Source organism: Pygocentrus nattereri, chromosome 2, assembly GCF_015220715.1.
Source record: "Pygocentrus nattereri isolate fPygNat1 chromosome 2, fPygNat1.pri, whole genome shotgun sequence".
Lineage (NCBI taxonomy): Eukaryota > Metazoa > Chordata > Actinopteri > Characiformes > Serrasalmidae > Pygocentrus > Pygocentrus nattereri.
Genome location: NC_051212.1, coordinates 18,014,150 through 18,039,532, shown reverse-complemented (window position 1 = coordinate 18,039,532; position 25,383 = coordinate 18,014,150). Strand labels below are relative to the sequence as shown.

The following is a 25,383-nucleotide window of genomic DNA, read 5'->3' as shown; positions in this document are numbered from 1 at the left end:
GGGAAAGTTGAGGAATGCTCAAAAAACACCTGTTTGGAACATTCCACAGGTGAACAGGTTAATTGGAAGCGGGAGTGTCATGATTGGGTATAAAGGGAGCATCCCTGAAAGGCTCAATTGTTCACAAGCAAGGATTTAGTGAGGTTCACCACTTTGTAAACAACTGCATGAGCAAATAGTCCAACAGTTTAAGAACAACGTTTCTCAACATGCAATTGCAAGGAATTTAGGGATTTCATCATCTACAGTCCATAATATCATCAAAAGATTCAGAGAGTCTGGAGAAATCTCTGCAAGTAAGCGGCAAGGCAGAAAACCGACACTGAATGCCCGTGACCTTCGATTCCTCAGGCGGCACTGCATTAAAAACCCACATCATTCTGTAACGGATATTCCCACATGGGCTCAGGAACACTTCAGAAAACCACTGTCAGTGAACACAGTTCGTCGCTCCATCTACAAGTGCAAGTTAAAGCTCTGCCATGCAAAGCAAAAGCCATATATCAACAACACCCTGAAACGCCGCCGGCTTCTCCGGGCCTGAGCTCATCTGAGATGGACTGACACAAAGTGGAAAAGTGTCCTGTGATCTGACGAGTCCACATCATGGAAATCATGGACGTCGTGTCCTCCAGGCCAAAGAGGAAAAGGACTGTCTGGATTGTTATCAGCGCAAAGTTCAAAAGCCAGCATCTCTGATGGTGTGCGGGTGTGTTAGTGCCCATGACATGGGTAACTTGCACATCTGTGAAAGCACCATTAATGCTGAAAGGTACATACAGGTTTTGGAGCAACATCTGCTGCCATCCAAGCAGCGTCTTTTTCAGGGACGTCCCTGCTTATTTCAGCAAGACAGTGCCAACCCACATTCTGCACGTGTTACAACAGCGTGGCTTCAAAGTAAAGAGTGCGGGTACTAGACTGGCCTGCCTGAAGTCCAGACCTGTCTCCCCTTGAAAATGTGTGGCACATTATGAAGCGCAAAATACGACAACGGAGCCCCCGGACTGTTGAGCTACTGAAGTTGTACATCAAGCAAGAATGGGAAAGAATTCCACCTACAAAGCTTCAACAATTAGTGTCCTCAGTTCCCAAACGCTTATTGAGTGTTGTTAAAAGGAAAGGTGATGTAACACAGTGGTAAACACGCCCCTGTCCCAACTTCTTTGGAACGTGTTGCAGGCATCAAATTCAAAATGAGTGAATATTTGCAAAAAACAATAAAGTTTATCCTTTTGAACATTAAATATCTTTTCTTTGTAGTGTATTCAATTGAAGATAGGTTGGAAATGATTTGCTAATCATCGTATTCTGTTTTTATTTATGTTTTATACAATGTCCCAACTTCATTGGAATTGGGGTTGTAATAACCAATTTTGTATTTTAAAATGTTGAATATAAACCTTTTAAGATTAAGTCTTTATGCATAATTTTCAGTACAATTTCTCCTCTATTATTTTGGTGCCTTGAAAACACAGTATTTATTATAATTAGTCATCTCAGTATTGCAAAAACTACATGTCTTTTCTGAAGTGTTTCACTGTTCCTCTGCAGCAGGAGATCCTGTATCAGTACCCATTGTCTGAGGCTGCAGCACAGCTGAAGGGGGTGAGAGGTATATTCCTCACACTGTGTGACATGCTGGAGAACGTCACTGGAGGACAGATTGTCAGGTGAGCTCAGGGACTGGAATAATTCAAGTTTTTATTACTATTTTTATCTATTTATTTATTTTTAGCTTTTGAGAAAAAAAATACTTATTCAATTTCAATCTTTGTGGTACTCTTTGCCTTTCTGTTTTTGTTGAGGTTGATTTTGTATGCAGTAACATTTTAAATTTGTGTTTGAGCATCCAAACATGTTTAGTGTCTGAAGTTTGCTCCTTCAGTTTTGCACGGGAGCCATAAAGCTAATGCAGTTGACATGTAAAGCTTTTAACCTACCGATTAGTTGTTTGAACCATGTTGAGTTATTAAATAATGTCACACAACCTTTTTACACTGTCTGACATTCTGTTATATATAAATATGAACAAATGTTCATCATACAGATAAAAACAGTAGCAGACAACTGGCCTGTACGTTTGTTCATTTTTGATGAATTATGATTTAGGTGTGCAATTTACATGTTGATTGCTGATTGGTGGGGTATAAGTTATTATATTAGCTGTTAGCTACATTAGTCTTGTAGCTCCAGCGTAAAACTAAATAAACAGACTTCAGACACCAAAAATACTCATTTGAGTGTAATCTATTGCTGTAAGTTGAACATGAATTGGAAATCATAATGTTTTCCTTTCCACGTATTGTATTTCTTAGTGAAACATAGTGTCAGGGAGGGCCTGAGCTAACTGACTGTTTCTTAATGATAGGTGGGGTGATAAAGAGGGAGGTGGAACATGATATTTTCCTTCTTGCTGGTGCGCAATGATGTAATCAAAACTTTCAGAAAGCGAGAAAAATATCATTACAATTTGATGGAAGATTATAGAAAACAAAAAAAAGTTTTTTTTAAATTATATGATATGGTGTGATGTACTTTTATTTTATTGTCCGCACTGTCCTTTCACTGTCTTCTGCGTCCTCTGTGCAGTTCCTCTCTGTTGCTCAGGAAGCAGCTGGTCCATGTGGGTTACTGGAAGGAAGGAGCCAATCTGCTGGTGATTGGTTTGCCTGCTGACAGGTAGATATGCAGCTATGCTCATCATTTACCGACTACAATTATGATGCAATCCCACATTTTAAATGAAACCATAGATTTGTAATGTAACACCTTATCTATTTCACCAGTTAGTCTCACCACGATAATGAGCTGATGAGTTGAATTAAATGTGTTAGAGGAGGGAAGTCACTAAACTGTGACTCAGAGTGAAGGAAATGTTTATCTTTGTGTTGTATTTTGGTCTTCGTCGATATAGGTTTTATGTCTGAGTGATGTTCTGTGTCTGAGTGAGATTCTGTTTCTCTGCCTCTTTCACAGGGTGCCTCTGCTGCATCTGCAGACTGTAGTTGAGGGAGTGGTACGCACTCTCAGGGTCATGTATGGCTCACTGGACAGGTAAATGGTCTTTTGTGTTCTCCCACGTTTAACTTAGCATGGAGATAGACACACTGCAACCTCAGCAGCAACATGTACATGTTATACATGATGGTTTATTGTTTACTTTTACATAGCGCATTTATGTTTTTGTGCTTTCTCTTTGTTGATTGGCCAAATTGTAGCACATTTTAGACCAGAAATGGCACCTACTCCTGCTGCACCAGCTCCCATATTATTCAGTGTAGTAGTGTATCAGTCAGCTATGCACAAACTGCAGTTGTAAGTTTCAAGTCTCAGTCTACATCTTTCCTTGAGAGGAAGGCTAGTGGCAGGGTCATTGGGGAACCCTAAGACACATCCTACTTGGGGGCTGCCATCCATCATAATCATATTATCAAATCAAGGGGTCTTTATTGTCATTCTTCTGTATAACCTGTATGCATTGGATTGCTAGGTCATTCTTCAGACCCCATAGTGTAACACACAACAGCAGCACAGTGTGGCAGTGTGAAAGGAGTGCAGAATATACATCAAATATAAAAGGCAATAACAGAAAATATGTTGACTAGATAGGAAAACAAAGCAAAATTTATGAATGGACATTAGATATATATTGCTCCTGTCAAAAGAAAAAAAGTTTCAGTTTTTGGCATAATTTGAAAATGCCTGTTGTCCTTACATTGTGTGTAAATTTCATGAAGAATGGACAAAAAGAAACGACCCAAAATGACTTGGCAAAAGTCTGGTTCCATTGACTTACATTAAAAGTAAAGGAGGTTTTTTTCCTTTTCCTATAAAGTTGTCATTTTGGACATATGAGGTTTTTTAGTGATATACTGAATTGATTCAAAGTCAAGATTAAAAATGTATTTTGGACTCTTAACTGACTTAGACTTTAGATTAAAATCCTTTTGCTTTGACTGACCTTTGTTTTTTTATTTAAAATAAATGATTGAACATTTTATTTTGTCACTACCAAAACAATCATTATACTACCAAAACTTTATCAAATTCAATAGACACAAAGTTTATTTCAATGAAGAAAATGTGTTTCGGTACTGTGTAAATTTTTACTGATCCCTAGTCTGCTGGCCATAATTTCAGAAATGCTGAAAGATTCAGGCTTCAAAGTAGCTACTGTTTTTAGCTGTGTGACGTACTTTTGTTGACATTGTGCAGTGCTGATTTACTAGGTGGTTACATTTGTCTTGTAGTTTCAGTATAAAACGAATGAAGCAAACCTCCACCAAACTTGTCTTGATGTATGGGGGAAAACTGTAAATGTTCTTTATCACCAAAACAGGCAACAAAGTTTCTTTTATGAGCATCATTTTCACACAGTTTTACTCTCTCGGCCTTGGTCGTAGTTCGAATGGGCTGTAGTGCCTGACAGCTGAGTGTGGCTGCTGTTCTGTTGAACCTGCCCTTGATTCCAAAAGAGTGTGTGCTGTGGTTTTTCCTGTGTGCTGATTTATTTTCTCTCTCTCTCTCTCTCCCTCCCTTTCTCTCTCTCTCTTTCTCTCTCTCTATAGTGCATTTTGTGAGGCAGAGAACAGTCCTCGTTTGGATCATTTCTTCTGCCTGTTCTTCCAGCAGCTCATCCAGCCATCTCGTTTGAGTGACGGATCTGGCCCCTCCTCTGCAGATGTATCTGGCACCCTGTTCCTGGATGGATTACCGGCTGTACGCTGGCTTACCTTACCACCAGATATAAAGGCATGTCCACCACAATGTGCTAATCCCCGCCTTTCATTCTTTGTATACCAATTCTCTTCTGCTTTTCGGAACAGGGTTTGATGTTCTGTTGGTCATATGAACTAAAAGTTTTGTCCTCATGATGACAGGAGTTGAATGTTTATTCTAGTGTATAAAACAACTTCTGCATCCTAGAAGGAAGAAAAGGTTTGTTAGGAGATGAGTTCACTGTGGCATATGAGGATGGCATTTTATTTCCAGTCAAAACAGCCATCAAGTGCAAATGAAAAAGGGAAATGTATATTGAATGGAAAATTACACAAAAGCCTTTAACACTAAGTGTAATACCAAATCTTCAGTACTTCATCCATCTACTCTTTACTTTTATACATCTACCACAACTTTAACTCCCCTCTCGTTCCAGTCTTAAAACAAACAAGTTACAGATGTGTAAGCTGCTTCCAGAGGAGTTGCTGACATTATCTTCCCTTTAAAGAGACACTAACATTCACACAAGCATCTACCCAAATCCACCTTAACTGCCTTGCAAATTTCTGTCTCATGTCAGTCTAAAATGGTTAAAGGAGATAATTATGAGGATATTAGATAATCCACTTGCATAAGGAAAGGTGGAGAAAATAGGTTTATAAGAGGAAAATATGCTGATGCATATGCAGCATGAAAAATATGCTGAAAGAGGAAAATGGGACTCCTAACAACTGTGTTAGACTTGATAGACCACCAAATATGTCTCCATCAGATAAACAACACTTAAAGCTTTCATCTTTGAGAAAGAGAGAAAAAAATCAAGCTCCACTTCAGATCTGGAAAAGTCCTCATCTTTTCACTGTGAGAAGACAACTCAGCACTATGGGTCTGAAAGGATGTAGCTGTCAAGAAGCCCTTACTGAGAAAGAAAAATAGACAAAAAAGAAGAAAAATGCACTAGAACATCAAAGCTGAAGATCTGAGATGTGGAGTAAGGTTTTACAAACTGATGTGTCTAAATTTGTAATTGGGATTACTTGGATTATAATAAGAAGAAAATTCAACAAACTTCTAAGACTGATCTTTGAAGATATGGAAAAATATCCTGGCAGATTTATTTGAAAAAATAAAAGCAAGTCTCCTAAAAAAATTAAAGGTGTAATAAAGAAAATGAGAATATACTGAAAAAATTGAAGTTATAATTAGGTGTTCCAGCTTTGTGTAAGTTACTGTTAAATATGTTTTTGTTTCTGGTGGTTAAAAACAAATAACTGAAAATTATATAAACAAAGTGTTTTTAAAGGTCTCTGACTTTTGCAGAGCTATACAATATGATCAAGATACTAGATATGTATAATTGTGTTCATTTGTGGAATTCACACAGTTGAGCTGTATTTAAAAAGGTCTATGGAAAAATGTAAGTGCAAGTGTTTTTAATATAGTGCAAGAATAATCAATATAAGATGGAAGAAGAAATCTGTAAAATAACTTACTAAAATATGATAATGGCATATACTATATTGCCAAACATTTTCACTCACCCATCCAAATCATTGAATTCAGGTGTTCCAATCACTTCTATGGCCACAGGTGCATAAAACCAAGCCCCTAGGCCTGCAGACTGCTTCTACAAACATTAGTGAAAGAATGGGTCGCTCTCAGGAGCTCAGTGAATTCCAGTGTGGTACCGTGATGGGATGCAACCTCTGCAACAAGTCCAGTCATGAAATTTCCTTGCTACTAAATATTCCACAGTCAACTGTCAGTGGTATTATAACAAAGTGGAAGCAATTGAGAACGACAGCAACTCAGTCACAAAGTGGTCGGCCATGTAAAATGGCAGAGTGGGGTCAGCAGATGTTGAGGCGCATAGTGCGCAGAGGTCGCCCACTTTCTGCAGAATCAGTCGCTGCAGACCTCCAAACTTCATATGGCCTTCAGATTAGCTCAAGAACAGTGTAGAGAGCTTCATGGAATGGGTTTCCATGGCCGAGCAGTGGAAACGTGTTCTCTGGAGTGATGAATCACACTTCTCCATCTGGCAATCCAATGGGTGAGTCTGGGTTTGTCGGCTGCCAGGAGAATGGTACTTGTAAGTGTAAAGTTTGGTGGAGGGGGGGATTATTTTTCTGTGGGGTTGTTATTATGTGGGGTTGTTTTTTTTAGGAGTTGGGCTCGGCCCCTTAGTTCCAGTGAAAGGAACTCTGAATACTTCAGTAGACCAAGAGATTTTGGACAATTTCATGCTCCCAACTTTGTGGAAACAGTTTGGGGACGGGCCTTTTCTGTTCCAATATGACTGCACATCCGTGCACAAAGCAAGGTCCATAAAGACATGGATGAGCGAGTTTGGTGTGGAAGAACTTGACTGTCCTGCACAGACTCCTGACCTCAACCTGATAGAACACCTTTGAGATGAATTAGAGTGGAGACTGTGAGCCAGGCCTTCTCATCCAACATCAGTGTCTGACCTTACAAATGTGCTTCTGGAAGAACGGTCAAAAATTCCCACAGACACACTCCTAACCCTTGTGGAAAGCCTTTCCAGAAGAGTTAAAGCTGTTACAGCAACAAAGGGTGGGCCGACATCATATGAAACCCTATGGATTAAGAATGGGGTGTCACTCTGTTTCATATGCGTGTGAAGGCAGATGAGCGAATACTTTTGGCAATATAGTGTAATAGATAATAATACAGTAATTCATGATAATTCTGCCAGATACATATTACTATGCAGTCTTTGCACCGTTACCTTTGCTGTTCACTCATTGTTGTTTACATACTCTTGGGTATATTCTGTCATATTGTACAGCAACATATTGCCATTCATTCATAGTACTCTTCTCTCACTCTGTTCTCTGTGGCCTTGCAGGTCGAAGTGGACACTGTACTATCAGACTTCGAGTCTTCAGATTTTGGTGAAATGGTAAGCTTAAAAAAAAATCAACATATTTTGAAATGTTTTCATCATATTTTCTCACTGTCTATTTCTCATTGTCTTTGATTTATTAGTCAGAAGACTCTTATGACATGAGGCGTCTGTATGTCACTTTGGGTTCCTGTCTGTTTTACAAGGTGAGTCAGTTTCCAGCTTTAGCCTCATGTCTCCTTGCATTCAACAGCCTTAGTCAGGATGACACTAAGCAGCACTAAATGCGATGCATCTGCTGAACAAGTGAAGGGTTGAATTATGAATGAGGAAGAGAGGATGATTCAGTTACCTTAAAGGAAGGCCTCACGCATAAGCTGTAATTGAAATGTTGGCTGAGGCAAAAAAAGAAAAAAAAGACTCAACAAATCATCATAACACAGCAAATGTCTTATAGTAGTCTGTCTATTAAAATTATCTTAACTCTAAACTTATGACTATAATGAATGGCCATCTGGGCATACACAATTTGGCCATCAATATATATTGTATATCAATGTATAAAAGTATATTGACACCTAACCGTCACACCTCTGTGAACTTGTTGGATATCTCACTCAAAAAAAATGGGTATTAATGTGTAGTTGACTGACCCCGTTGTGGCTATACCACCCTCTGCTATTCTGGGGAAGCTTTCTGCAAGATTTTGGAGTGCGTCTGTAGAAATTTGTGCCCGTTCTTTTACAAGAGCATTTGTGAGCTGACGTTAGATGAGAAAGTCTGGCTTGCAATCGATGTTCCAGTTCACCTGAAAGCTGTTCAGAATGTTGAGATCCAGGCTCTGTGCAGGCTACTGGAGTTCCTATACACCAAACCTATCAAAGCATGTCTTTATGGGCCTCACTTTGTGCATTGGTTGAAGCATGTAAATGTATAAAATGTCTTTGTATGCTGTAGCATTAACATTACCCTTCACTGGCATTAAGAATCTGAGCCCAAATCCAGAAAAACAACCCCAGGCCATTATCCTTCATCCACCAAGCTATATTCTTGGCACAATGCATTCTGGTAGATAGTGTTCTCCTGGAATCAGCAGAACCCAGATTCATCCATCAGACTAACAGGTAGCGAAGTGTGATTTATCTTTCTGCAGGACACATTTCTACTGCTCTAGAGTCCTGTGGCAACGTGCTTTACTCCACTCCATGGCATTGTGCATAGTGATCACGAAGCTCTTGACATCAGTTTTCTACTGATGTTGTTTGCAGAGGCAGTTTAGAACTCTTTAGTGAGTGATGCAGTGGAGGATAGGCAATGGGTTTGCCTGGTCTAGTGCTTCACAAAAATAGCACTTATAGTTGACCGTTGTTCTAGCAGGCAGAAATTTTTCAAACTTATTCTTGAGTTGACCTCCTATGACAGTGCCACATTTAATGTCACTGAGCTATTCAGTATGACCCATTCTAGTGTTTGCTCTTTGGAGATTTCATGATGTTGTGCTTTAATTAATGCACAAGATAAGTATCATATGAACAGTATTGAAGGATAGTATTGATAAGTTTACTCCTCCGTATGACAGCATGGCTGCCTGACACTGTGCATCCCCCCGCTGTCCTGTTCTCCTGCAGGGCTATCTGATAGCGAACCACCTCCCTAAGGAGGACCTGCTTGATGTGTGTTTGTACTGCCAGCACTACTGCCTCCTGGCCTTGGCTACAGAGCAGCGGGTGGGTCAGCTGGTGGTGTGGAGAGAGGTGTTCCCACAGCGCCGCACACAGTCCAGCCCCCTCACCCTCCACCTGGGCTACTGTGAGCCACATGCACGCTACTTCCTCGTCATTGTTGGTCTGGTGAGTGCACCATCACATTACTTTGGCTTTGTCCATAACATTTTTCTTAGCTTATTATGTTATTTTGATTAAACTGTTGCTAAAAAAAAAAAAAGTTTACTTATTTATCAGATCTCACACTTGTCTCTGTACAGTATCAGCTAGCTAGGTGTCAGTTGTACTTTGCAATTGGTTCTTCTTACCCTTGATTTGAAAGTGTCAGTTGTCTGTCATCATCTTACAGTGGAGTAGCTCTCAGTAACAGTACACTATTAGCCCCTTAAACTCTGTGTGTATGTGGGTGCACACTTTAGCTTCTCACTCTCAGAAGTACATAATTTACATGTTTCATAGTAGTAAATTGAACAATCTATAGAAATGACTAAATAGTATGTTTTTTTAGTCCTCTTTATATTCATATTTTAAGCTTAATGGCATTAATTAACCTTGAGTCGGAGTGCTTCTCTGTTAAGAGGATGACAGGCAGTCTGACATAACTTAAGTGTCAGAGTTAGGCTACAACTACATTAATTTTGGTAGGAGCAACACATTAAATTATTGCACTTAGTTGTGCAAAATAGTTGTTTAGTGCCTGAATCTTGTTGGAGTTGTATTGTATTACATGAAACAAAACCTCAGGCAGAAGTGTTGACTAATATGTATCCCATATCTATCATTGTATGTATCCCATATCTATTATTCAGTCATTGACACAATGTCCTAAGCACAGTGAAACTAAGCACAATTAAAGAAAACAATGCATTGAATTTACTCAAGAATTTACTCAACTGATTTTTTGCTGACTTTTTTTGCATTAGTAATGTTGATGCTACATTTGAAAATGTGATGTATATTTAATTGGATGAAGTAAATTCAATGCATTACTTTGATTCAAAGAAAGATTCAGACTGTTTTAGATTTCCTTAGTGTACTTTGGCACTTTCTGAGTTCACATTCTCTGTGTTTACAATTACTCGAACATATGTTACCTTTTTATCCAAACGCACTGGTCTCCTAAACTCATTCTGCGTGTGAAGTAATACAAGTCATGCTGTTTTATCTAATATCCTCCAGCTACCTTGCTGTTACTCTTATTGCTGGCTGGATAACACACATTCCTGACAGGCTGGACTCTCTGTAGAGCTGTGGAACCCCCAGCTTTGCTGTATTATTCTGTCCCTGCGGCACTGTTCATTCTTTATCCTCTGGGCCCTAATTCTATTACTTTTCTTTACCTTACATTTCCCTTAGTCTCTCTGCCTCACACTGTCAGTTCAGTCCAGCAATTCGGCCCACAACTGTGCCTTGGGTGTAATCAAGTTAATAAAACATTGAAAGAATCTTATGACTACTGGTGCACCATCTTTTTTAGTTGTGGTTAACAGTTCTGTTGCCCTGTTTTATGACATTAATATTTTGCACACACAGCTACAGCTATATGTTGTACAATAAATTAATCGTTAAATGTTGGTTTTATTTATTTTCTAATCTCAACATTTGTCTTATACCAATATTTATTTGTTAAACAGTCATATGCCAATACCAATATGATTCTGACATCATTGAGCATCCCTATGTAAACTCTCTATATGTAATTATTATATCTGTAATGTTATTCAGGGGAAGTTATGCCCATGTCCTTGTATTTTAAGGGGCAAAAAATGTTTAATATATTGGCAATTTTGTCTTTTTTGCCTGGCTATTTCTTATGCTGAGCCTTATGACTAATAATTGACTAATTGACTGAGTCTGAGTTTAAAGGTTTAATTCTCATTTCTGTGATTATCTTCAACATCTTGTTCTATTGTGTACCTTCCAGCGGCACTTTATGCAGTGTGTTTTACTGGAGGCTGGTGGTTGTGCATCTCCAGCTGTTGGATCCCCTGGTCCAGATTGTATCTATGTAGATCAAGTCAAAGCCACTCTGCTCCAGCTGGAGAGCCTCGACTCAGCCATTGAAGAACGCCTCTGCACCCCTCCCACTCCATGCCTCTCCTGTGCTGACTGGTTCCTTCCCTCCGCTACGCGGGACCGACTGGATGGAATTGGTAGCTCGCCTATCCTCAATCGCCTCACGGCTGCTATCAAGCCCCCTTCGCCCAGCTTGATTGGCCGAACCTTGTTTGGGGAGGCAGGGTCAGGCGTGGGTCCAGTGGGGCTGAAGGGCAGAAGGCCAAGCCCACAGAGGAGTCTGTCAGATAGCGGGAGTGAAGGCCGTGGAGAGACTGCCATGACCTTTACATCAGGGCACAGTCCTCACACTACACCTGACTCTGCACGCAGGATACCCCCTGGTGGCTCACGCAGGGACTCGCTGGGGTCTGGAGGTTCAGACGGCAGTGGCAGCAGTGGTGGACTGTTCAAGGTACCTGTCTTTATTTTGTTATACTGTAGGATTGTAGTATTGCACTGTCAAGACTATAATCATTTTAGTTCTTATTGGAGTAATACTTGCTTTTTATTCTTATTATCTATGTGTTAACATTAGCTTCTTCTGGAAGTGGTCCACCTCCATCATTTGCTCATTGGTCAGAAGCTTGCACTGAGTGGTCCTAGAGCTGTTTATGATATGAAATTCTGACCTTAACCTGTTCTGGAGCAGGCATGCAGAAAATGTTGCCATGGTGATGTAGCCCAGTTAAAAGTAACCACCATTGTGAGACAGAAAATGCAGGGTTAGTTTGAACTAAGCTTAAAGTGAGCTGGCTACGCACAAAATCCTGCCTTATGAGACAGGCCCCTGAACCAGGTTTGTAAACCACTGACCTAAGACATTTTTAATAGATTTATCAGTTCTGCTAATGAACCCTTTTGCTGCCACTTTTTTGCCTCATGCGTAAAATTTAATGGAATATCTGCCTGGGTCTTAACTGGACATTTTCCCAGTTAGGCACTAAAATGTAGAGCCTGTGTCTGAGTGCTCACTAGCCCTGGATGTATATATAATATATACAGTGGGGCAAAAATGTATTTAGTCAGCCACTGATTGTGCAAGTTCTCCTACTTAGAAAGATGAGAGAGGACTGTAATTTTCATCATAGGTACACTTCAACTATGAGAGACAAAATGAGAAAAAAAAATCCAGGAAATCACATTGTAGGATTTTTAAAGAATTTATTTGTAAATTATGGTGGAAAATAATTATTTGGTCAATAACAAAAGTTCAACTCAATACTTTGTAACATAACCATTGTTGGCAATGACAGAGGTCAAACGTTTCCTGCAAGTCTTCACCAGGTTTGCACACTGTAGCTGGTATTTTGGCCCATTCCTCCATGCAGATCTCCTCTAGAACAGTGATGTTTTGGGGCTGTCGCTGGGAAACACAGACTTTCAACTCCCTCCACAAATTTTCTATGGGGTTGAGGTCTGGAGACTGGCTAGGCCACTCCAGGACCTTGAAATGCTTTTTACGGAGCCACTCCTTCGTTGCCCGAGCGGTGTGTTTGTGATCATTGTCATGCTGGAAGACCCAGCCATGTTCCATCTTCAATGCTCTCACTGATGGAAGGAGGTTTTGGCTTAAAATCTCACAATACATGGCCCCGTTCATTCTTCCCTTAACATGGATCAGTCGTCCTGTCCCCTTTGCAGAAAAATAGCCCCAAAGCATGATGTTTCCACCCCCCATGCTTCACAGTAGGTATGGTGTTCTTGGGATGCAACTCAGCATTCTTCTTCCTCCAAACACGGCGAGTTTAGTTTTTACCAAAAAGTTCTATTTTGGTTTCATCTGACCACATGATATCATCTGTATGCTCTCTGGCAAACTTCAGACAGGCCTGGACATGTACTGGCTTAAGCAGGGGGACACGCCTGGCACTGCAGGATTTGAGTCCCTCTCAGCGTAGTGTGTTACTGATGGTAGCCTTTGTTACTTTGGTCCCAGCTCTCTGCAGGTCATTCATCAGGTCCCTCCATGTAGTGGAGATCTTGTGTGGACCCCAGATCAAGGGAGATTATCAATGGTCTTGTATGTCTTCCATTTTCTTACAATTGCTCCCACAGTTGATTTATTCACACCAACCTGCTTGCCTATTGTAGATTCACTCTTCCCAGCCTGGTGCAAGTCTACAATTTTCTTTCTGGTGTCCTTCGACAGCTTTTTGGTCTCGGCCATGGTTGAGTTTGGAGTCTGACTGTTTGAGGCTGTGGACAGGTGTCTTTTATACAGACAACAGGGTCAAACAGGGGCCATTAATACAGATAATGAGTGGAGGACAGAGGAGCTTCTTAAAGAAGAAGTTACAGGTCTGTGAGAGCCAGAAATCTTGCTTGTTTGTGGGTAACCAAATACTTATTTTCCACCATAATTTACAAATAAATTCTTTAAAAATCCTACAATGTGATTTCCTGGATTTTTTTTCTCATTTTGTCTCTCATAGTTGAAGTGAACCTATGATGAAAATACAGACCTCTCTCATCTTTCTAAGTAGGAGAACTTGCACAATCAGCGGCTGACTAAATACTTTTTGGCCCCACTGTATATATATGTAATGTTTGTAATAAATGGAATGTGTGTAAAGGGTATTCCTAAGTTGGAAATATATTAGGCTATTACTGCAATAGATAAGCAGTACCTAATGAAATAACCTAGATCGGATGATGTTAGGGTGGAATATATCTGCTTGGAGGACCACTGTGGTACTGAATATTGCTTGTTAACTGTAAATGCTATGCATATACATTAAACATACTTCTGTTATTCTGGCCAAGAATAAAAAAATGATGAAAAGTTCCTTTTTAACCTTATGAAACCAAATGTGCTGGACAGATTGCATCTAATAAGCTTTCTGTTTCTTATTATGCAGCTTCTGATGCACATGCTACAGTCTTCATTTTCCCAATCATGCAATGTTTTTTTTGTTGCTGTTGTGAATAAGGTTGCTGGGCAATGACATCACAGCATGTATAATATGGCAAACTCCATATTATGGAACAATATCATCCAGCTGGTGTTCATTTTTGTGAGAGTGTACCTCCTTCCTCTGTGTTGTAGTTACTGATTTCAACTTTTTGTTTAATGATTATCTCATGTTATTTAGGCTAAAATCAGAATGTTTGCACTCATTCACATCACTCTGTTTGTTATTTCAGAAATTGCTGGTGAGAACTTCAGAGTGTTCAATGGAGTAATTCATTAGCAACTACTTCACTTAAGCCAGCTGAGCTAAACCATACGATATCTGGCAGTGAGCCCACAGTTAACTTACTCTTAAACAAAGTCAGCATTGTAGGCCCTTGGTGTAATTCCTCACACATAAAGAACAGGCTTTTTTTTCTTGGCCTATCAAGATGTTAAAGATAGCACTAATGCTTTTGCTATAGATTTGTTATTACAAGTAGATCGTGTCAGTGAAGAATGGTTTAGCCATCCATCATTCCTTTTACTCCCTGCTTTCTGCCAGATCTCAGACATATATAGAAATGTCGGGAGGCACAGTAAGGAATAAGATGAGGACATCACTCTCCTGATTCAAGCTGCCTTGACAGAAAGTCTGTGGCTCGTAAATCTGCAGAAAGAAAGCCGAGTGCAACAAAGACAATGGAAACTATCTTTCAGCACATTTGCTGAAATACGGCAACTCAGACAGTTCAAAAGCTATGAGAAAAGCACATTTGTGCAAGAAAAAGTCAGTGTGGATTCAGCAATGGCTGTATGGGTATAAAACAGATACCACACTGCTTCTTTCTGGAGTGATGTTTAGTTTTAGATTTATTGCAAGTAAAATGGTTCTGCATATGTTGGCTTTGCTGAATGAATTTCTGTGTGTTGTACGTTTGACTCCAGATACCCAGACTGAAGCAGCCAAACCCATTCTATCTGGGCTCTCTGAGGAAAAGCCTGACAGACAGAGAAAGTGAGGAGATGCAGAATATTCTGAAGTGAGTGCTGTCCTTGAGCACAATCATGAATGCATTCAGGCTGAAATAAATTGCCTTCTTTCAGTAACATTGCATAAGAGCATAAAGGAGTTCTGAGTAATACAGTTTTCATGCCATTCCAGCAGCATTAAACTTCTCTCCTACTGTTTTACGGCATCTGTTTCAACTGAAGTGTTGATTAAAGGAACGGTTTAAAAGTGCTTTCTTGTTTTTTGGGCAGTTCTAATAAATGTTCAACATTCCTGCATAATTCAGTCACTGAGATCTAAACAAAGTCATTCAGAGTGTTGAATGTTTCATGAAAAAGTTTGAAAACCTCCAGTCAAATTATATATTTTGTTGATTCACATGAAAATACAGAGGACACACTTATGCCATTTGTCTGCAATGTGCCATAACCTTTGTACATGCCAGATTTTATGTATTTTTCTTCCCCAATATGTTAAATTCAGCAGATATAGAGTAATCGTGTATTAGATTATGCAGAAGTGTATTTACTTTCACTTCAACAAATCAACAAAATGTCAATTGACTAGAAGTGCACAAACCTTTGCATATGATTGTGCCTGTTTGCAGTGAATGGATTTTTAAAAACATGATTTATGCAAAAACATTAGGCATTAGAATACATTTGTAGCCATTTAACATAATTCCATTCTTCAACATAGCTTTTAGAAGCATTATACACTTGAGACGTCTGGTTCCTATCATCACCACTGTGAACAATTCTGGCTCACTCTCTTTCTCTAGAACAAACTATTTCACATCAAAACACCTTGAATGATGTTGTTTACATCTTATTTATTGAATTATGCAGAAATTGAAAAATTGTGTGTGTGTGTGTGTGTGTGTGTGTGTGTGTGTGTGTGTATCAGGCTTACAGCTGGCGTGGAGAACACACTCTTCCACTACGTTTTAATGGAGACCGTGCAGGGTATCTTCATTGCGCCCACGCACAGAGAAGTGTCTCAGCTCAGCGGCTCCATCCACCCTCAGCTCATTCGCAACTTCCACCACTGCTGCCTATCCATACGACATGCCTTCCAGCAGAGCCTGCCACCACGGGTACGAGGGATTATGTGGCAAAAAATGCTGTGCAGAAGCTTTAGTCCATCTGAGGCGTATATTAATTTAGTTGGGCAATAATCATTCATTTGCTCAAGAAAAATACAAAGATGGGCTGTGTTCTCAAAACTAGGCTGCAGCTGAGACAGGTAGGTCCTCCGCAGTACTCTCCTCTGAAGGCTCCTCATCGATATTACATAATTTAAAACTGAATGATCGGCCATGGACCATGGCATCGGTGCGTGAAACTTGACAGAGAAAACGCTGCTGGCGTAAGTAATATTAAGATAGCACTAATTTGTTTGTAATTAAATGCTGCACTGCAGGCAAAAAACTGTTCAACTCACTGAAAGCAGGTGCATTTCACACCCTACATTCTCTTAAACATATAGTCATGTGCAAAAGTTTAGGTGCCCCAGTCAAGTGATGTTTAGTTGATTTTCTAAGTGAAGGTAAGTTAACACATCCTCTACAGGAAACACGCTTCTGCACATTCAAATGCACAATTACTGTTTATTTGCTGAATTTATATTAAAAGAAATGTAAAATATAGTTTGTGTGAAAGTTTATTACACCTTGCTCTGTTGAACTGTTAAATACAGCTATACTTCACCAATTTATGGCAGTTATGTAGTGTAAATGGATTTATGGCTTTGCATGCTAAAGTCCCTGATTGGGCAGTAAAGATGTGTTTTTGGTCGTTTTGGGAAACTCTTAACAATGCATTTGCTTTTCTCAGAAAAATAATAGCATAAGCTTTCTTGATAAGTGTCTGCAATATGCTGCAAATCAAAATTTCATTCACATTCAGGTTGTCCTTTTTTCCATTTAGCTTCTGCCCCCAAGTGTCTGTGCACAGACCTGTTATGGTGGTTTTATCTGCTTGCATACTTCAATAGCCCAGTAGTGTCTCCAGTCGTGAAATTTGTCATGATGTAGGCTGCAAGCCTTGGCTGTTTTACTGAAGCATCCTTCTGATTGGAACAACCATTGATGCATCTAGACTGCAGCCTAGCCTTGGAATGCAGCTATTGAATGATTACTAATAACATTCATACAGTACAGAATTGGCCCTGTCGTTCCAAAACTTTTGGAGGAGTCTGTAGTTGTGAACTCCTTTCTTGTCTCACACAGTACTGTATGTTTGCAGGTCAAAGGACTGAAATGCATCACCCACTACAGGTAGAAGATTGTGTGCTTCTGTATGAAACAGTGAATGTGAAAATGACAGCTGGGTCCACCACTGTTCATAAATCATAAGCAATTTCTCCATCTTTTGGTTATGATCCAGAATCTTTAACTTTTGTGTCTTTTTACTATTGTTCTTATAAACCTTTATGTATGTTCCCTGTCTATGTGTGGTATCAGGAGAGGCGAGGAGCTGAGAGGCCGCAGGCTTCCCGAGGGCTCGGCCCTGTAAAAGAACATGGCATTCTGTTCCAGTGCAAACCTGAGAACTGGACTGACCAAAAGAAACCTCCTCCTACCATGACCTACTGGGTTATCGGGTACATATTTCATTTCTCTACTGCAGAGGTAGCAAGTGTAGTTTGGTATGCACGGGATTGATTCGCCAAGTTTGAAGCGTCAGTGTGGGTAATAAATAAAGTGTGATTAATTGTATATGGGATCAAGTCTAGGATCAAATGAGATTAACTGAAATTCTCCTGCTCTGAAGAACATCCATTTTTTTATAGTCTGAGATTTTTTAACTCGACAAAAAGCTTGAAGCAATTTTCCATCTTGGTTGAATTGATATTGAACTCAGCAACCCTAGCGGTGTGGGTGGTTTGTTGTCTATTCTGATAAATCTAATGGAAAGGAAAGGTAAATAGGTCTAAATGCAGCTCAGATCACCTGCAGCTGGTCCTCAGTGGACTCTCACTCAAACCCAGGGCAGAAAGGGTAGACATTTATCAGCCCACTGCCTCTGTTTCCATGCAGCATGTCCTCAATTTTTCCATTACATACTTATTGCAGTTACTCAGGAGTCAAACACCACCATTGTGCTCCAGTGTGTAAATATCAAGCATAAGCCACTGGTGTTTGCTTTTTTGTTTGACTACAAAAAACATGAGGAAAACATCAGCATTGATCACATTTGGAAACTTTTGTGTTGTTCTGTATTCCAGGCGGATGGTTCTAGAACCTGTACCTCAGGAGTTCTACGTTTGTTTCCACGACTCTGTGGCAGAGGTCCCGGTGGAGATGGCTTTCCGGCTGTCATTTGGGCTGGCTGTGTGATTTTCTTGCCACGTTTCTGGGAGCATGAAGTCCTGCTCTACCCGTGATGGAGAAGCGGAAGTCTGATGTATACAGCTTTGCAAAATGTTTTCCATAACTATATGGAATAAGGGCTCCTAATGAGGAAAGCGTGTTGGAAAGACCTAGTTGTTTATAGCAATAGAGAGGGAACAATGGACTGAATTCAGTGTTGGCACTTGATAAAAGTCAGTGCTGGGTTCAGAACTGAGACATATAGTCCAATCACTGAATGGTGTTAAGCTGAAAAATCTGTCCTTTAATGTCAGTGCTTTGAATGTTCTCTGAAGGGCTGGAAGACCATTAGATATGTCTCATCTCAACAGTAATACCTCAGTGCTGTATTTCTTTAAAAGAAAAAAAAGGTCAGGATAAAGCGAACAGGCTTAGGCACAATGCTGCAAGCTCTTGTATTTCCACTATAGAAAACTGAGAGGATTCACCGACAATTGTGAGAAAACTTTGCATTAGCTCTGGGAGTCTCTACATGAGTGGTCACCAACCCACCTCCTGGATATATCTACATTTCTATAGACTTTAGTTCCAACCTGCCAGCACAATGCTAAGACATTCATCTGGTCCAGCCAATTAAAGACTTTTGAAGAAGTTAATTAGCTGGAGCAGGTGTGCTAGGGTTTGGTTGGACCAAGACTCTAGGAAGTTACATCTCCAAGACAAGGGTTGGTGACCAGTGCTCTACATCAGTGGTTCCCAGCCCTGGTCCTGGGGCTACTTCCTCCCCTGCACATTTTCCATCTACAAACACACCTGATTCAAATAATCAGCTTGTTAACAAGCCCTTCCTAAGCTGAAGTGGGTGTATTATAGCAGGAAAACAAAAAAACATGCAGGGCAGGGGACACTTCAAGACAACGATTTGCAACCTGTGCTCTGCATCTTGAAGTTTGGGGAAGTATAAAGGAATACTCTGACACTATACAACCTGATATCTGTTTGCCTCAGCTGTAGCAACTGTAGTCAGATACCAGGGAGAATCATTTTGACATATTTCCCTGAAAGAATAGAGAACCTATTTACTCAAAATACACTAAGAATAGAAGTCAACCAGATGTTGCTTCAGTATACAGGTTGGCAGTATGGCAGAAATATATTATAATACTTCAAGATATTTTCACAACACATACCCAATACAATGAAGGAATCACTACATACGTTGTATTTTCAAGTGACCTTTTATCATGCAGGACCAAATGGAAGCTTAATGGCTTGCCATACCTATTTACATGCTGTTGATAGTAACAACCTTACATCAAGGTCCAGCTCCAGTGTTTTGTAATATGAGGGAGATGTTTGTTTATTTAAAATGTAGCATTTGGTGAATTTTTTTTAAGTTTATATGCTGTCCATTCTAGTGCATATCAAAGATGTGTGAAATAAATGCAAACAAATTTGCCATGTGACCTTGTAAGAATCTATTATTTCAGTGTTTTTACAAAAATATCAAAAAACATCTTGAGTAGTCAATTAGCCAGAACACTGACGTCTTGGCACAGTGACTCTTCAGACAACAAATAAATACATTAAACCTGAGGTTCACTTTCCCACTGATTCAACACGTTTCCTTCTGGGCATTTGACATAACTGAGTCAGAAGAAACTGAAGTGTGTGTGTTCTGAATAAAACACTTTTTTTTTTTACCAGTACAAGGTTAATAGGAATACTTACATAAGTAAGTCGATCCTAGATCAGAGTCCAGTTTCTTCTTGCCGGCTAACAAGTTAGAAATTTAAAATCTCATAAGCGGTTAGGTTAAAAATAAGAAAGGAAGAAATAAGATTAATAAATTACAGTTTGAGAAAGCATTGCATGACCACGTCTGCCAGCAGTAGCCAGATAATTCAGAAAGATGGCTTGGAGGAACAGACCCCAAAACAAAACAGGCCAAGAACTAAATAAGGTAAGAACTTTACTCTCTTACTAATGTATCTGATCCAGCCAACAGAGGGCTTCTGAAGCAGTTCATTAGCTGGAGGAGGTGTGGCAGACTGTGGTTGCAATTAGACTGTAGAGCAAGATAAATCTCCAGGACCAGGGTTGGTGAGCAATCTCCAATTTTGACAAAGCATAAAGAAATTCTCCAATGCTCTCTTACAGTCCATGCCATCTATAATTATTCACTATCTGAAAAATAGTGCTCAGCATAGTTTGTGGAAACTAAGTCATGTCATGTGTGATATGCTGTTACACTGGAGAAAAACTTAAAGACTAAATTACTTGTCTGCCTTAGTTCATTGAACTTCTAATAGTAAGTTAATAGAACAGTTATCAGTGTTATATTCTGTTGGTTTATTATTTGAATTTGAGCAAAATCAAAAAAAAAAAAAAAAAATCAAGGTTCACTTGCTCCCTGTGGTAACCAAAGATGTTCAAAATTTGATACATTTTGCCATAAATACAATTTTCCTGTGAATTATGAGCTTAAGAGTCGCAATATGAACACTGCTACATGCAATACATGCAAGCTAACACTGCTGCAAACTGAACTGACATATGACTGGCAACCTCACCAAAATACCCCCAAACAAGATTTGGCAGCTTACTTTTAGCATGTATGTAGCATTATTCCTATTTTTACTGCTAAATGATCACACAATGCACATGATCCAGCAAAATTCTAGAGGGAAATGTACACAGGGCAAACTGCATGAGGTTTGGAACATTTCTGTTGACCACAGGATGGTCAGCCATTCACTTTCACCATAGACAAAACCAGCACAGACCCAGAGATCCTAACACCAGCATGATGATGACTACAGAATAACACACAACTTCAGGGGTCTGTAAGTTCCTCAGGCGGCACTCTCCACAAGCAACAAGTTCTTCTTGTAGCAGTCCAAACTACAGAGTGGAATGCCTGTTTTGGAGCAGGAATATTTTTTCAGATTGGTGCATCCAAAGACGCCACAGCTCACTGGAGCTGGAGGGCATGGCCGTGGAGGGTCAGAGGCTGGAGCAGGTACCCCAACAGGGTAAGAGATAGCTGCCCCCTGGGCAGTGTCTGAGTACCGAACCATAGGCACCTGAGTCTGCTTGGACTTTCGCTCTTTCATGCTCTTGATTTTGGCCTTGCTGGTCTTGGTGAGCCTCTCAATAGTCTGGTTCTTGTTCTCTTCAGCCTTTTTAGCAGCCTGAAGGCGTCTCTTGCGGGCACGTTCCTCACGCTTCTGCAGCATCTCAGCCGTCATTTCCTTCTCTTTGTAGCCCATTGGCAACTCCAGCAAAGGCTGGCTCTGCTGCTTGTGCAAGAGTGCTTTCTGTTGGGGAAAGAAAAATATTTTAATAATATGTAGCACAAATGATATCAATTTGACACAAATGTTCATTAAATGTACATCTATAATAAGGATTAGCTAATTATCTTAGTTTCTTATAAACTCTACAAAAAGGAAAGAAGCTGACGAGTAACAAACTGAATGGTGATTCACCTTGTAGTAGTATTTTAAATAGTCTGAAATTAAGCTTAATTTTGGATCAGTTATTATCAGTTAAGATTAATTTGAATCAGTTATTTTGAGGGAAATTAGAGCAAATAATCAATTTCTATTCTGGTTTTAGTAAAAATATTATCAAATATTTAGTTCATTGTTCTTTATTTCTATGTATTACTATGTTTTCTAACATCCAAGATACCTGTCTGGCAGTCAGAAGAGACTCATCTATCTCTTTCTTGAGCTCTCCATTATCATCTAGTTCTCCTTTCTCCAGCGCGTCAAGCCACTTCTCCTCCTCATCCATGGGACCTTCTACAAATGAATCTGTGTCCATGTCCGGTAGAGGGGAAGGATCCAAGTTACTGTCTTCATCTGGAAAATTAGGCACAATTCGCAGAATGTTATTCATAAGTTATTCAGATTGGACAGCAATGGTGGCCCTTTACCACACTCCATTAAATCAAATATACATACACTATATTTCCATTATATAGTGTATGTTCCTGCCTTCACGCACATATGAAATTGAGCGACATCCGACTGGACTTGTTACACAGGTGGTGTCCTATCACTGTACCACACTGGAATTCACTGAGCTCCTGAGAGCGACCCATTCTTTCACAAATGTTTGTAGAAGCAGTCTGCAGGCCTAGGTGCTTGGTTTTATACACCTGTGGCCATGGAAGTGATTGAAACACCTGAATTCAATAATTTGGATGGGTGAGTGAATACATGATATAGTGTATATAAGGACATAGTTGGAATCAGTTGAATTAAAAAAACTAGTGGTGAATGCACAACAATGATGGAAGCAAAATCACAATATTTTATATTTTTATTTTTGATTTAAAAGGTTAAAAGTTGGATTCAAGATTTTTCCTTAATTTCTGCATAATTAAGAGTTAAGACTTAAGAGTTATGCACATCGGTTTTTATACCATGGAGAAAATTATTACATAAATGGTTATCAATACACTGCTGATACCCAAGACATTATTTACAATACTTTTGAGGTAAGATTTTGGCCTAAAGGGTTTTTTTTCATGGTGGAGAGGTACATGTAGGTTGTTGCTAGGGAAAATAGTGGCCACCAATACTTACTTATTTTATTTATTTATTTTTTTAACCGTCATCAGTATGAAATATGAAAACTTGGAAAACATGCGCAGGTTCAATGGTCATTTTGCCAGTTAAATAAAATGGTTACATTTGTATATGGTGACTGCTGGTTCCTTTCACATCAAACCACTCTAAATTAATCTTAACGACAATTACACACAATTTTTGAAAATTCTACGTAAACTCACCCAGCCATGCTCGGTACTGCTCAATGGGCACTCCCTCTGAGGGCTCATCATCGTCTTCGTCATCATCATCTTCATCATCTTCATCACTGTCCACAATCAGAGGAGACAGCGAACTCAGAGCCTCTGGAACCACCGTAAATGTGGGCACACTAAACCAGTGTGAAAAAGCCATGGAATAGGAGACTGTTAGATCGGTGACTCTGTAACTCTACTGTCACAACATCTTTATAAAGCTAGGGATATTGAGAAGAACACAATATCAAGATGTCATGTACTCTGCAGTTTGATATGTTCTTAAGGAATCGTTTGAAGAATTAAACTACAACACTGACCTCTTGGTGCCCAGTGTTTGCCCGCCCAGTTTGATTTTCAGCTTCAGCTGTGGAGGTTTAAGCATGATGCCAGAGTCTGACTCCAGAGCCTCTGAGGAGAAGCTGTGCCCATCATCGCGATGATGCTTCTTTTTATGTTTTTTATGCTTCTTGTGTTTCTTCCTGTGTGCACTGTAGTCATCTTCATCCCCTGGAAAACAAAAAGATACTGCAGTGATCCAGACAGCACAATGGTCAAGTTAAAAGCGTTTTAAATTACTTTCCAGATAACTGAACAATCTAGCAGTAATAAATAAACAACTGGGCTTGAAATTTATAAAAGGACTTATAATCCTGAAGATGTTTAACAACTGATTTGGGTGGCATCATCAGTTCACAAAAGTGTTGAGAAAATCTGTTTCCACAGTTTTAAACATGGAAGCTACGACTGTTTTTGTCACACTAAAAACCAACACACACTTCTACCTATCAATCCTACAAATCATGGATCACTGGATGATGGAATTATACCTAAAATATGAGAAGTCCTATAATAATTGGATAACACTATCACACTGACACAGCGATCCAAATATTTGTAAAGGTGAAAGAACATATTTTAAAGTTGTATGAACAAAATGGTTCAATGCATTTAAAAAGAAAAACACAAAACACCCCTGCTTATTTTTCTAGTGCAGTGGTTCCCAACTCTGGACCTGCAGTCCCACTGCCCTGCAGTGTGGAACTTTTAGTGCTTTTCCTGCTTCACACCCACTTCAGCCCAAAAAGGGGTTGTCAAGGGGAACCAGTTTCTACATAATTAAATGGTTAAAATGTAAACAAAGTCATTCAGAGAGGTTAAAAATGCTGAAGTGTTTAATGCCCTAATAGCTCCGTCACAAAATGTTACTACAATTAAATGGTTCGTGGTGGTTTTGCACAGTAGATAAACTGACTACGTTTGTGTCGCAGACATTGTGTCCCCTGGCTCCCATCACCACCACTGTAAAAAAAAAACTGAATTATGTTATGACAATTGGGGGGGGAAAACGGTGAAACTCCCGTTTAATGAGCTGATCAGTTGGATCTGGTGTGATGGAGCAGTGGGCTCCCAGGACCAGGGTTCAAAACCTAAGGCACAGTCCTCCAGTCAGCTCGGTTTACTTGCGACTAAGCCGACTGTGTGTAACGTAAACCAGCAGTTACTTACCTGCAAGAAACCTGGGATGAATCATGTCTTTCCTTTTCCCCATTGACTCCTTATGTTTGAACACTCAGACGATCCACATTTCAGCTGTGCCCCGTAAAAGAAAACTGCTACAGCTAAAAACAAGGGACTTTTATCACTTATCCTCTGTTCTATGTTAGCCACGCTAACTAGCTAGCTAACTACGGGAATTAACAAAGCCGCAACCAGAAACGCACTTAGGAGCAAAAATGTCCGTCTTATCAAACTGCCAACAAAGTGTTCAACAGCCTCGCTTTACGATAATAACAATTAAACACTGAAACACACTGCTTTGGTTGTTTTTTTATCCCAGTGTTAGCATGACCATCCACATTAGAATCGACTCTACCTTGTTGCCAGTTAGCATGCCCAGCTGCTCCAGGCTATGGGTAATGTAGTCCACCCGGCCCATTTGCTTCGCTACGTGAGAGACACTAAACTACATTAACCGA

General features: G+C 39.8%; 2 protein-coding genes across 3 annotated transcripts in view; one reads left to right on the top strand and one right to left on the bottom strand.

The window, feature by feature from the left end:
- The window catches only part of intu (inturned planar cell polarity protein), a 40,326-nt gene extending 20,275 nt beyond the window's left edge, over nt 1-20,051 (top strand). For both annotated transcript variants that reach the window (XM_017682461.2, XM_017682459.2), the window contains exons 5-16: nt 1,555-1,673; nt 2,593-2,682; nt 2,980-3,057; nt 4,572-4,755; nt 7,595-7,648; nt 7,735-7,797; nt 9,220-9,441; nt 11,240-11,785; nt 15,212-15,306; nt 16,182-16,371; nt 17,740-17,879; nt 18,504-20,051. In XM_017682461.2, coding sequence (XP_017537950.1) covers nt 1,555-1,673; nt 2,593-2,682; nt 2,980-3,057; nt 4,572-4,755; nt 7,595-7,648; nt 7,735-7,797; nt 9,220-9,441; nt 11,240-11,785; nt 15,212-15,306; nt 16,182-16,371; nt 17,740-17,879; nt 18,504-18,615 — 1,893 coding nt within the window. In that variant the 3' untranslated portion in view covers nt 18,616-20,051. The remainder of the gene's footprint in view (nt 1-1,554; nt 1,674-2,592; nt 2,683-2,979; nt 3,058-4,571; nt 4,756-7,594; nt 7,649-7,734; nt 7,798-9,219; nt 9,442-11,239; nt 11,786-15,211; nt 15,307-16,181; nt 16,372-17,739; nt 17,880-18,503) is intronic.
- ino80b (INO80 complex subunit B) lies at nt 20,052-25,299 on the bottom strand. The gene is made up of 5 exons (XM_017682465.2): nt 24,914-25,299; nt 23,725-23,914; nt 23,393-23,541; nt 22,285-22,457; nt 20,052-21,908 (listed from the first exon to the last, which is right to left on the bottom strand). The coding sequence occupies exons 1-5, from the start codon at nt 24,954-24,956 to the stop codon at nt 21,444-21,446; spliced, it is 1,020 nt and encodes a 339-aa protein (XP_017537954.1). The 5' UTR covers nt 24,957-25,299; the 3' UTR covers nt 20,052-21,443.
- Nucleotides 25,300-25,383: the final 84 nt, after the last annotated feature.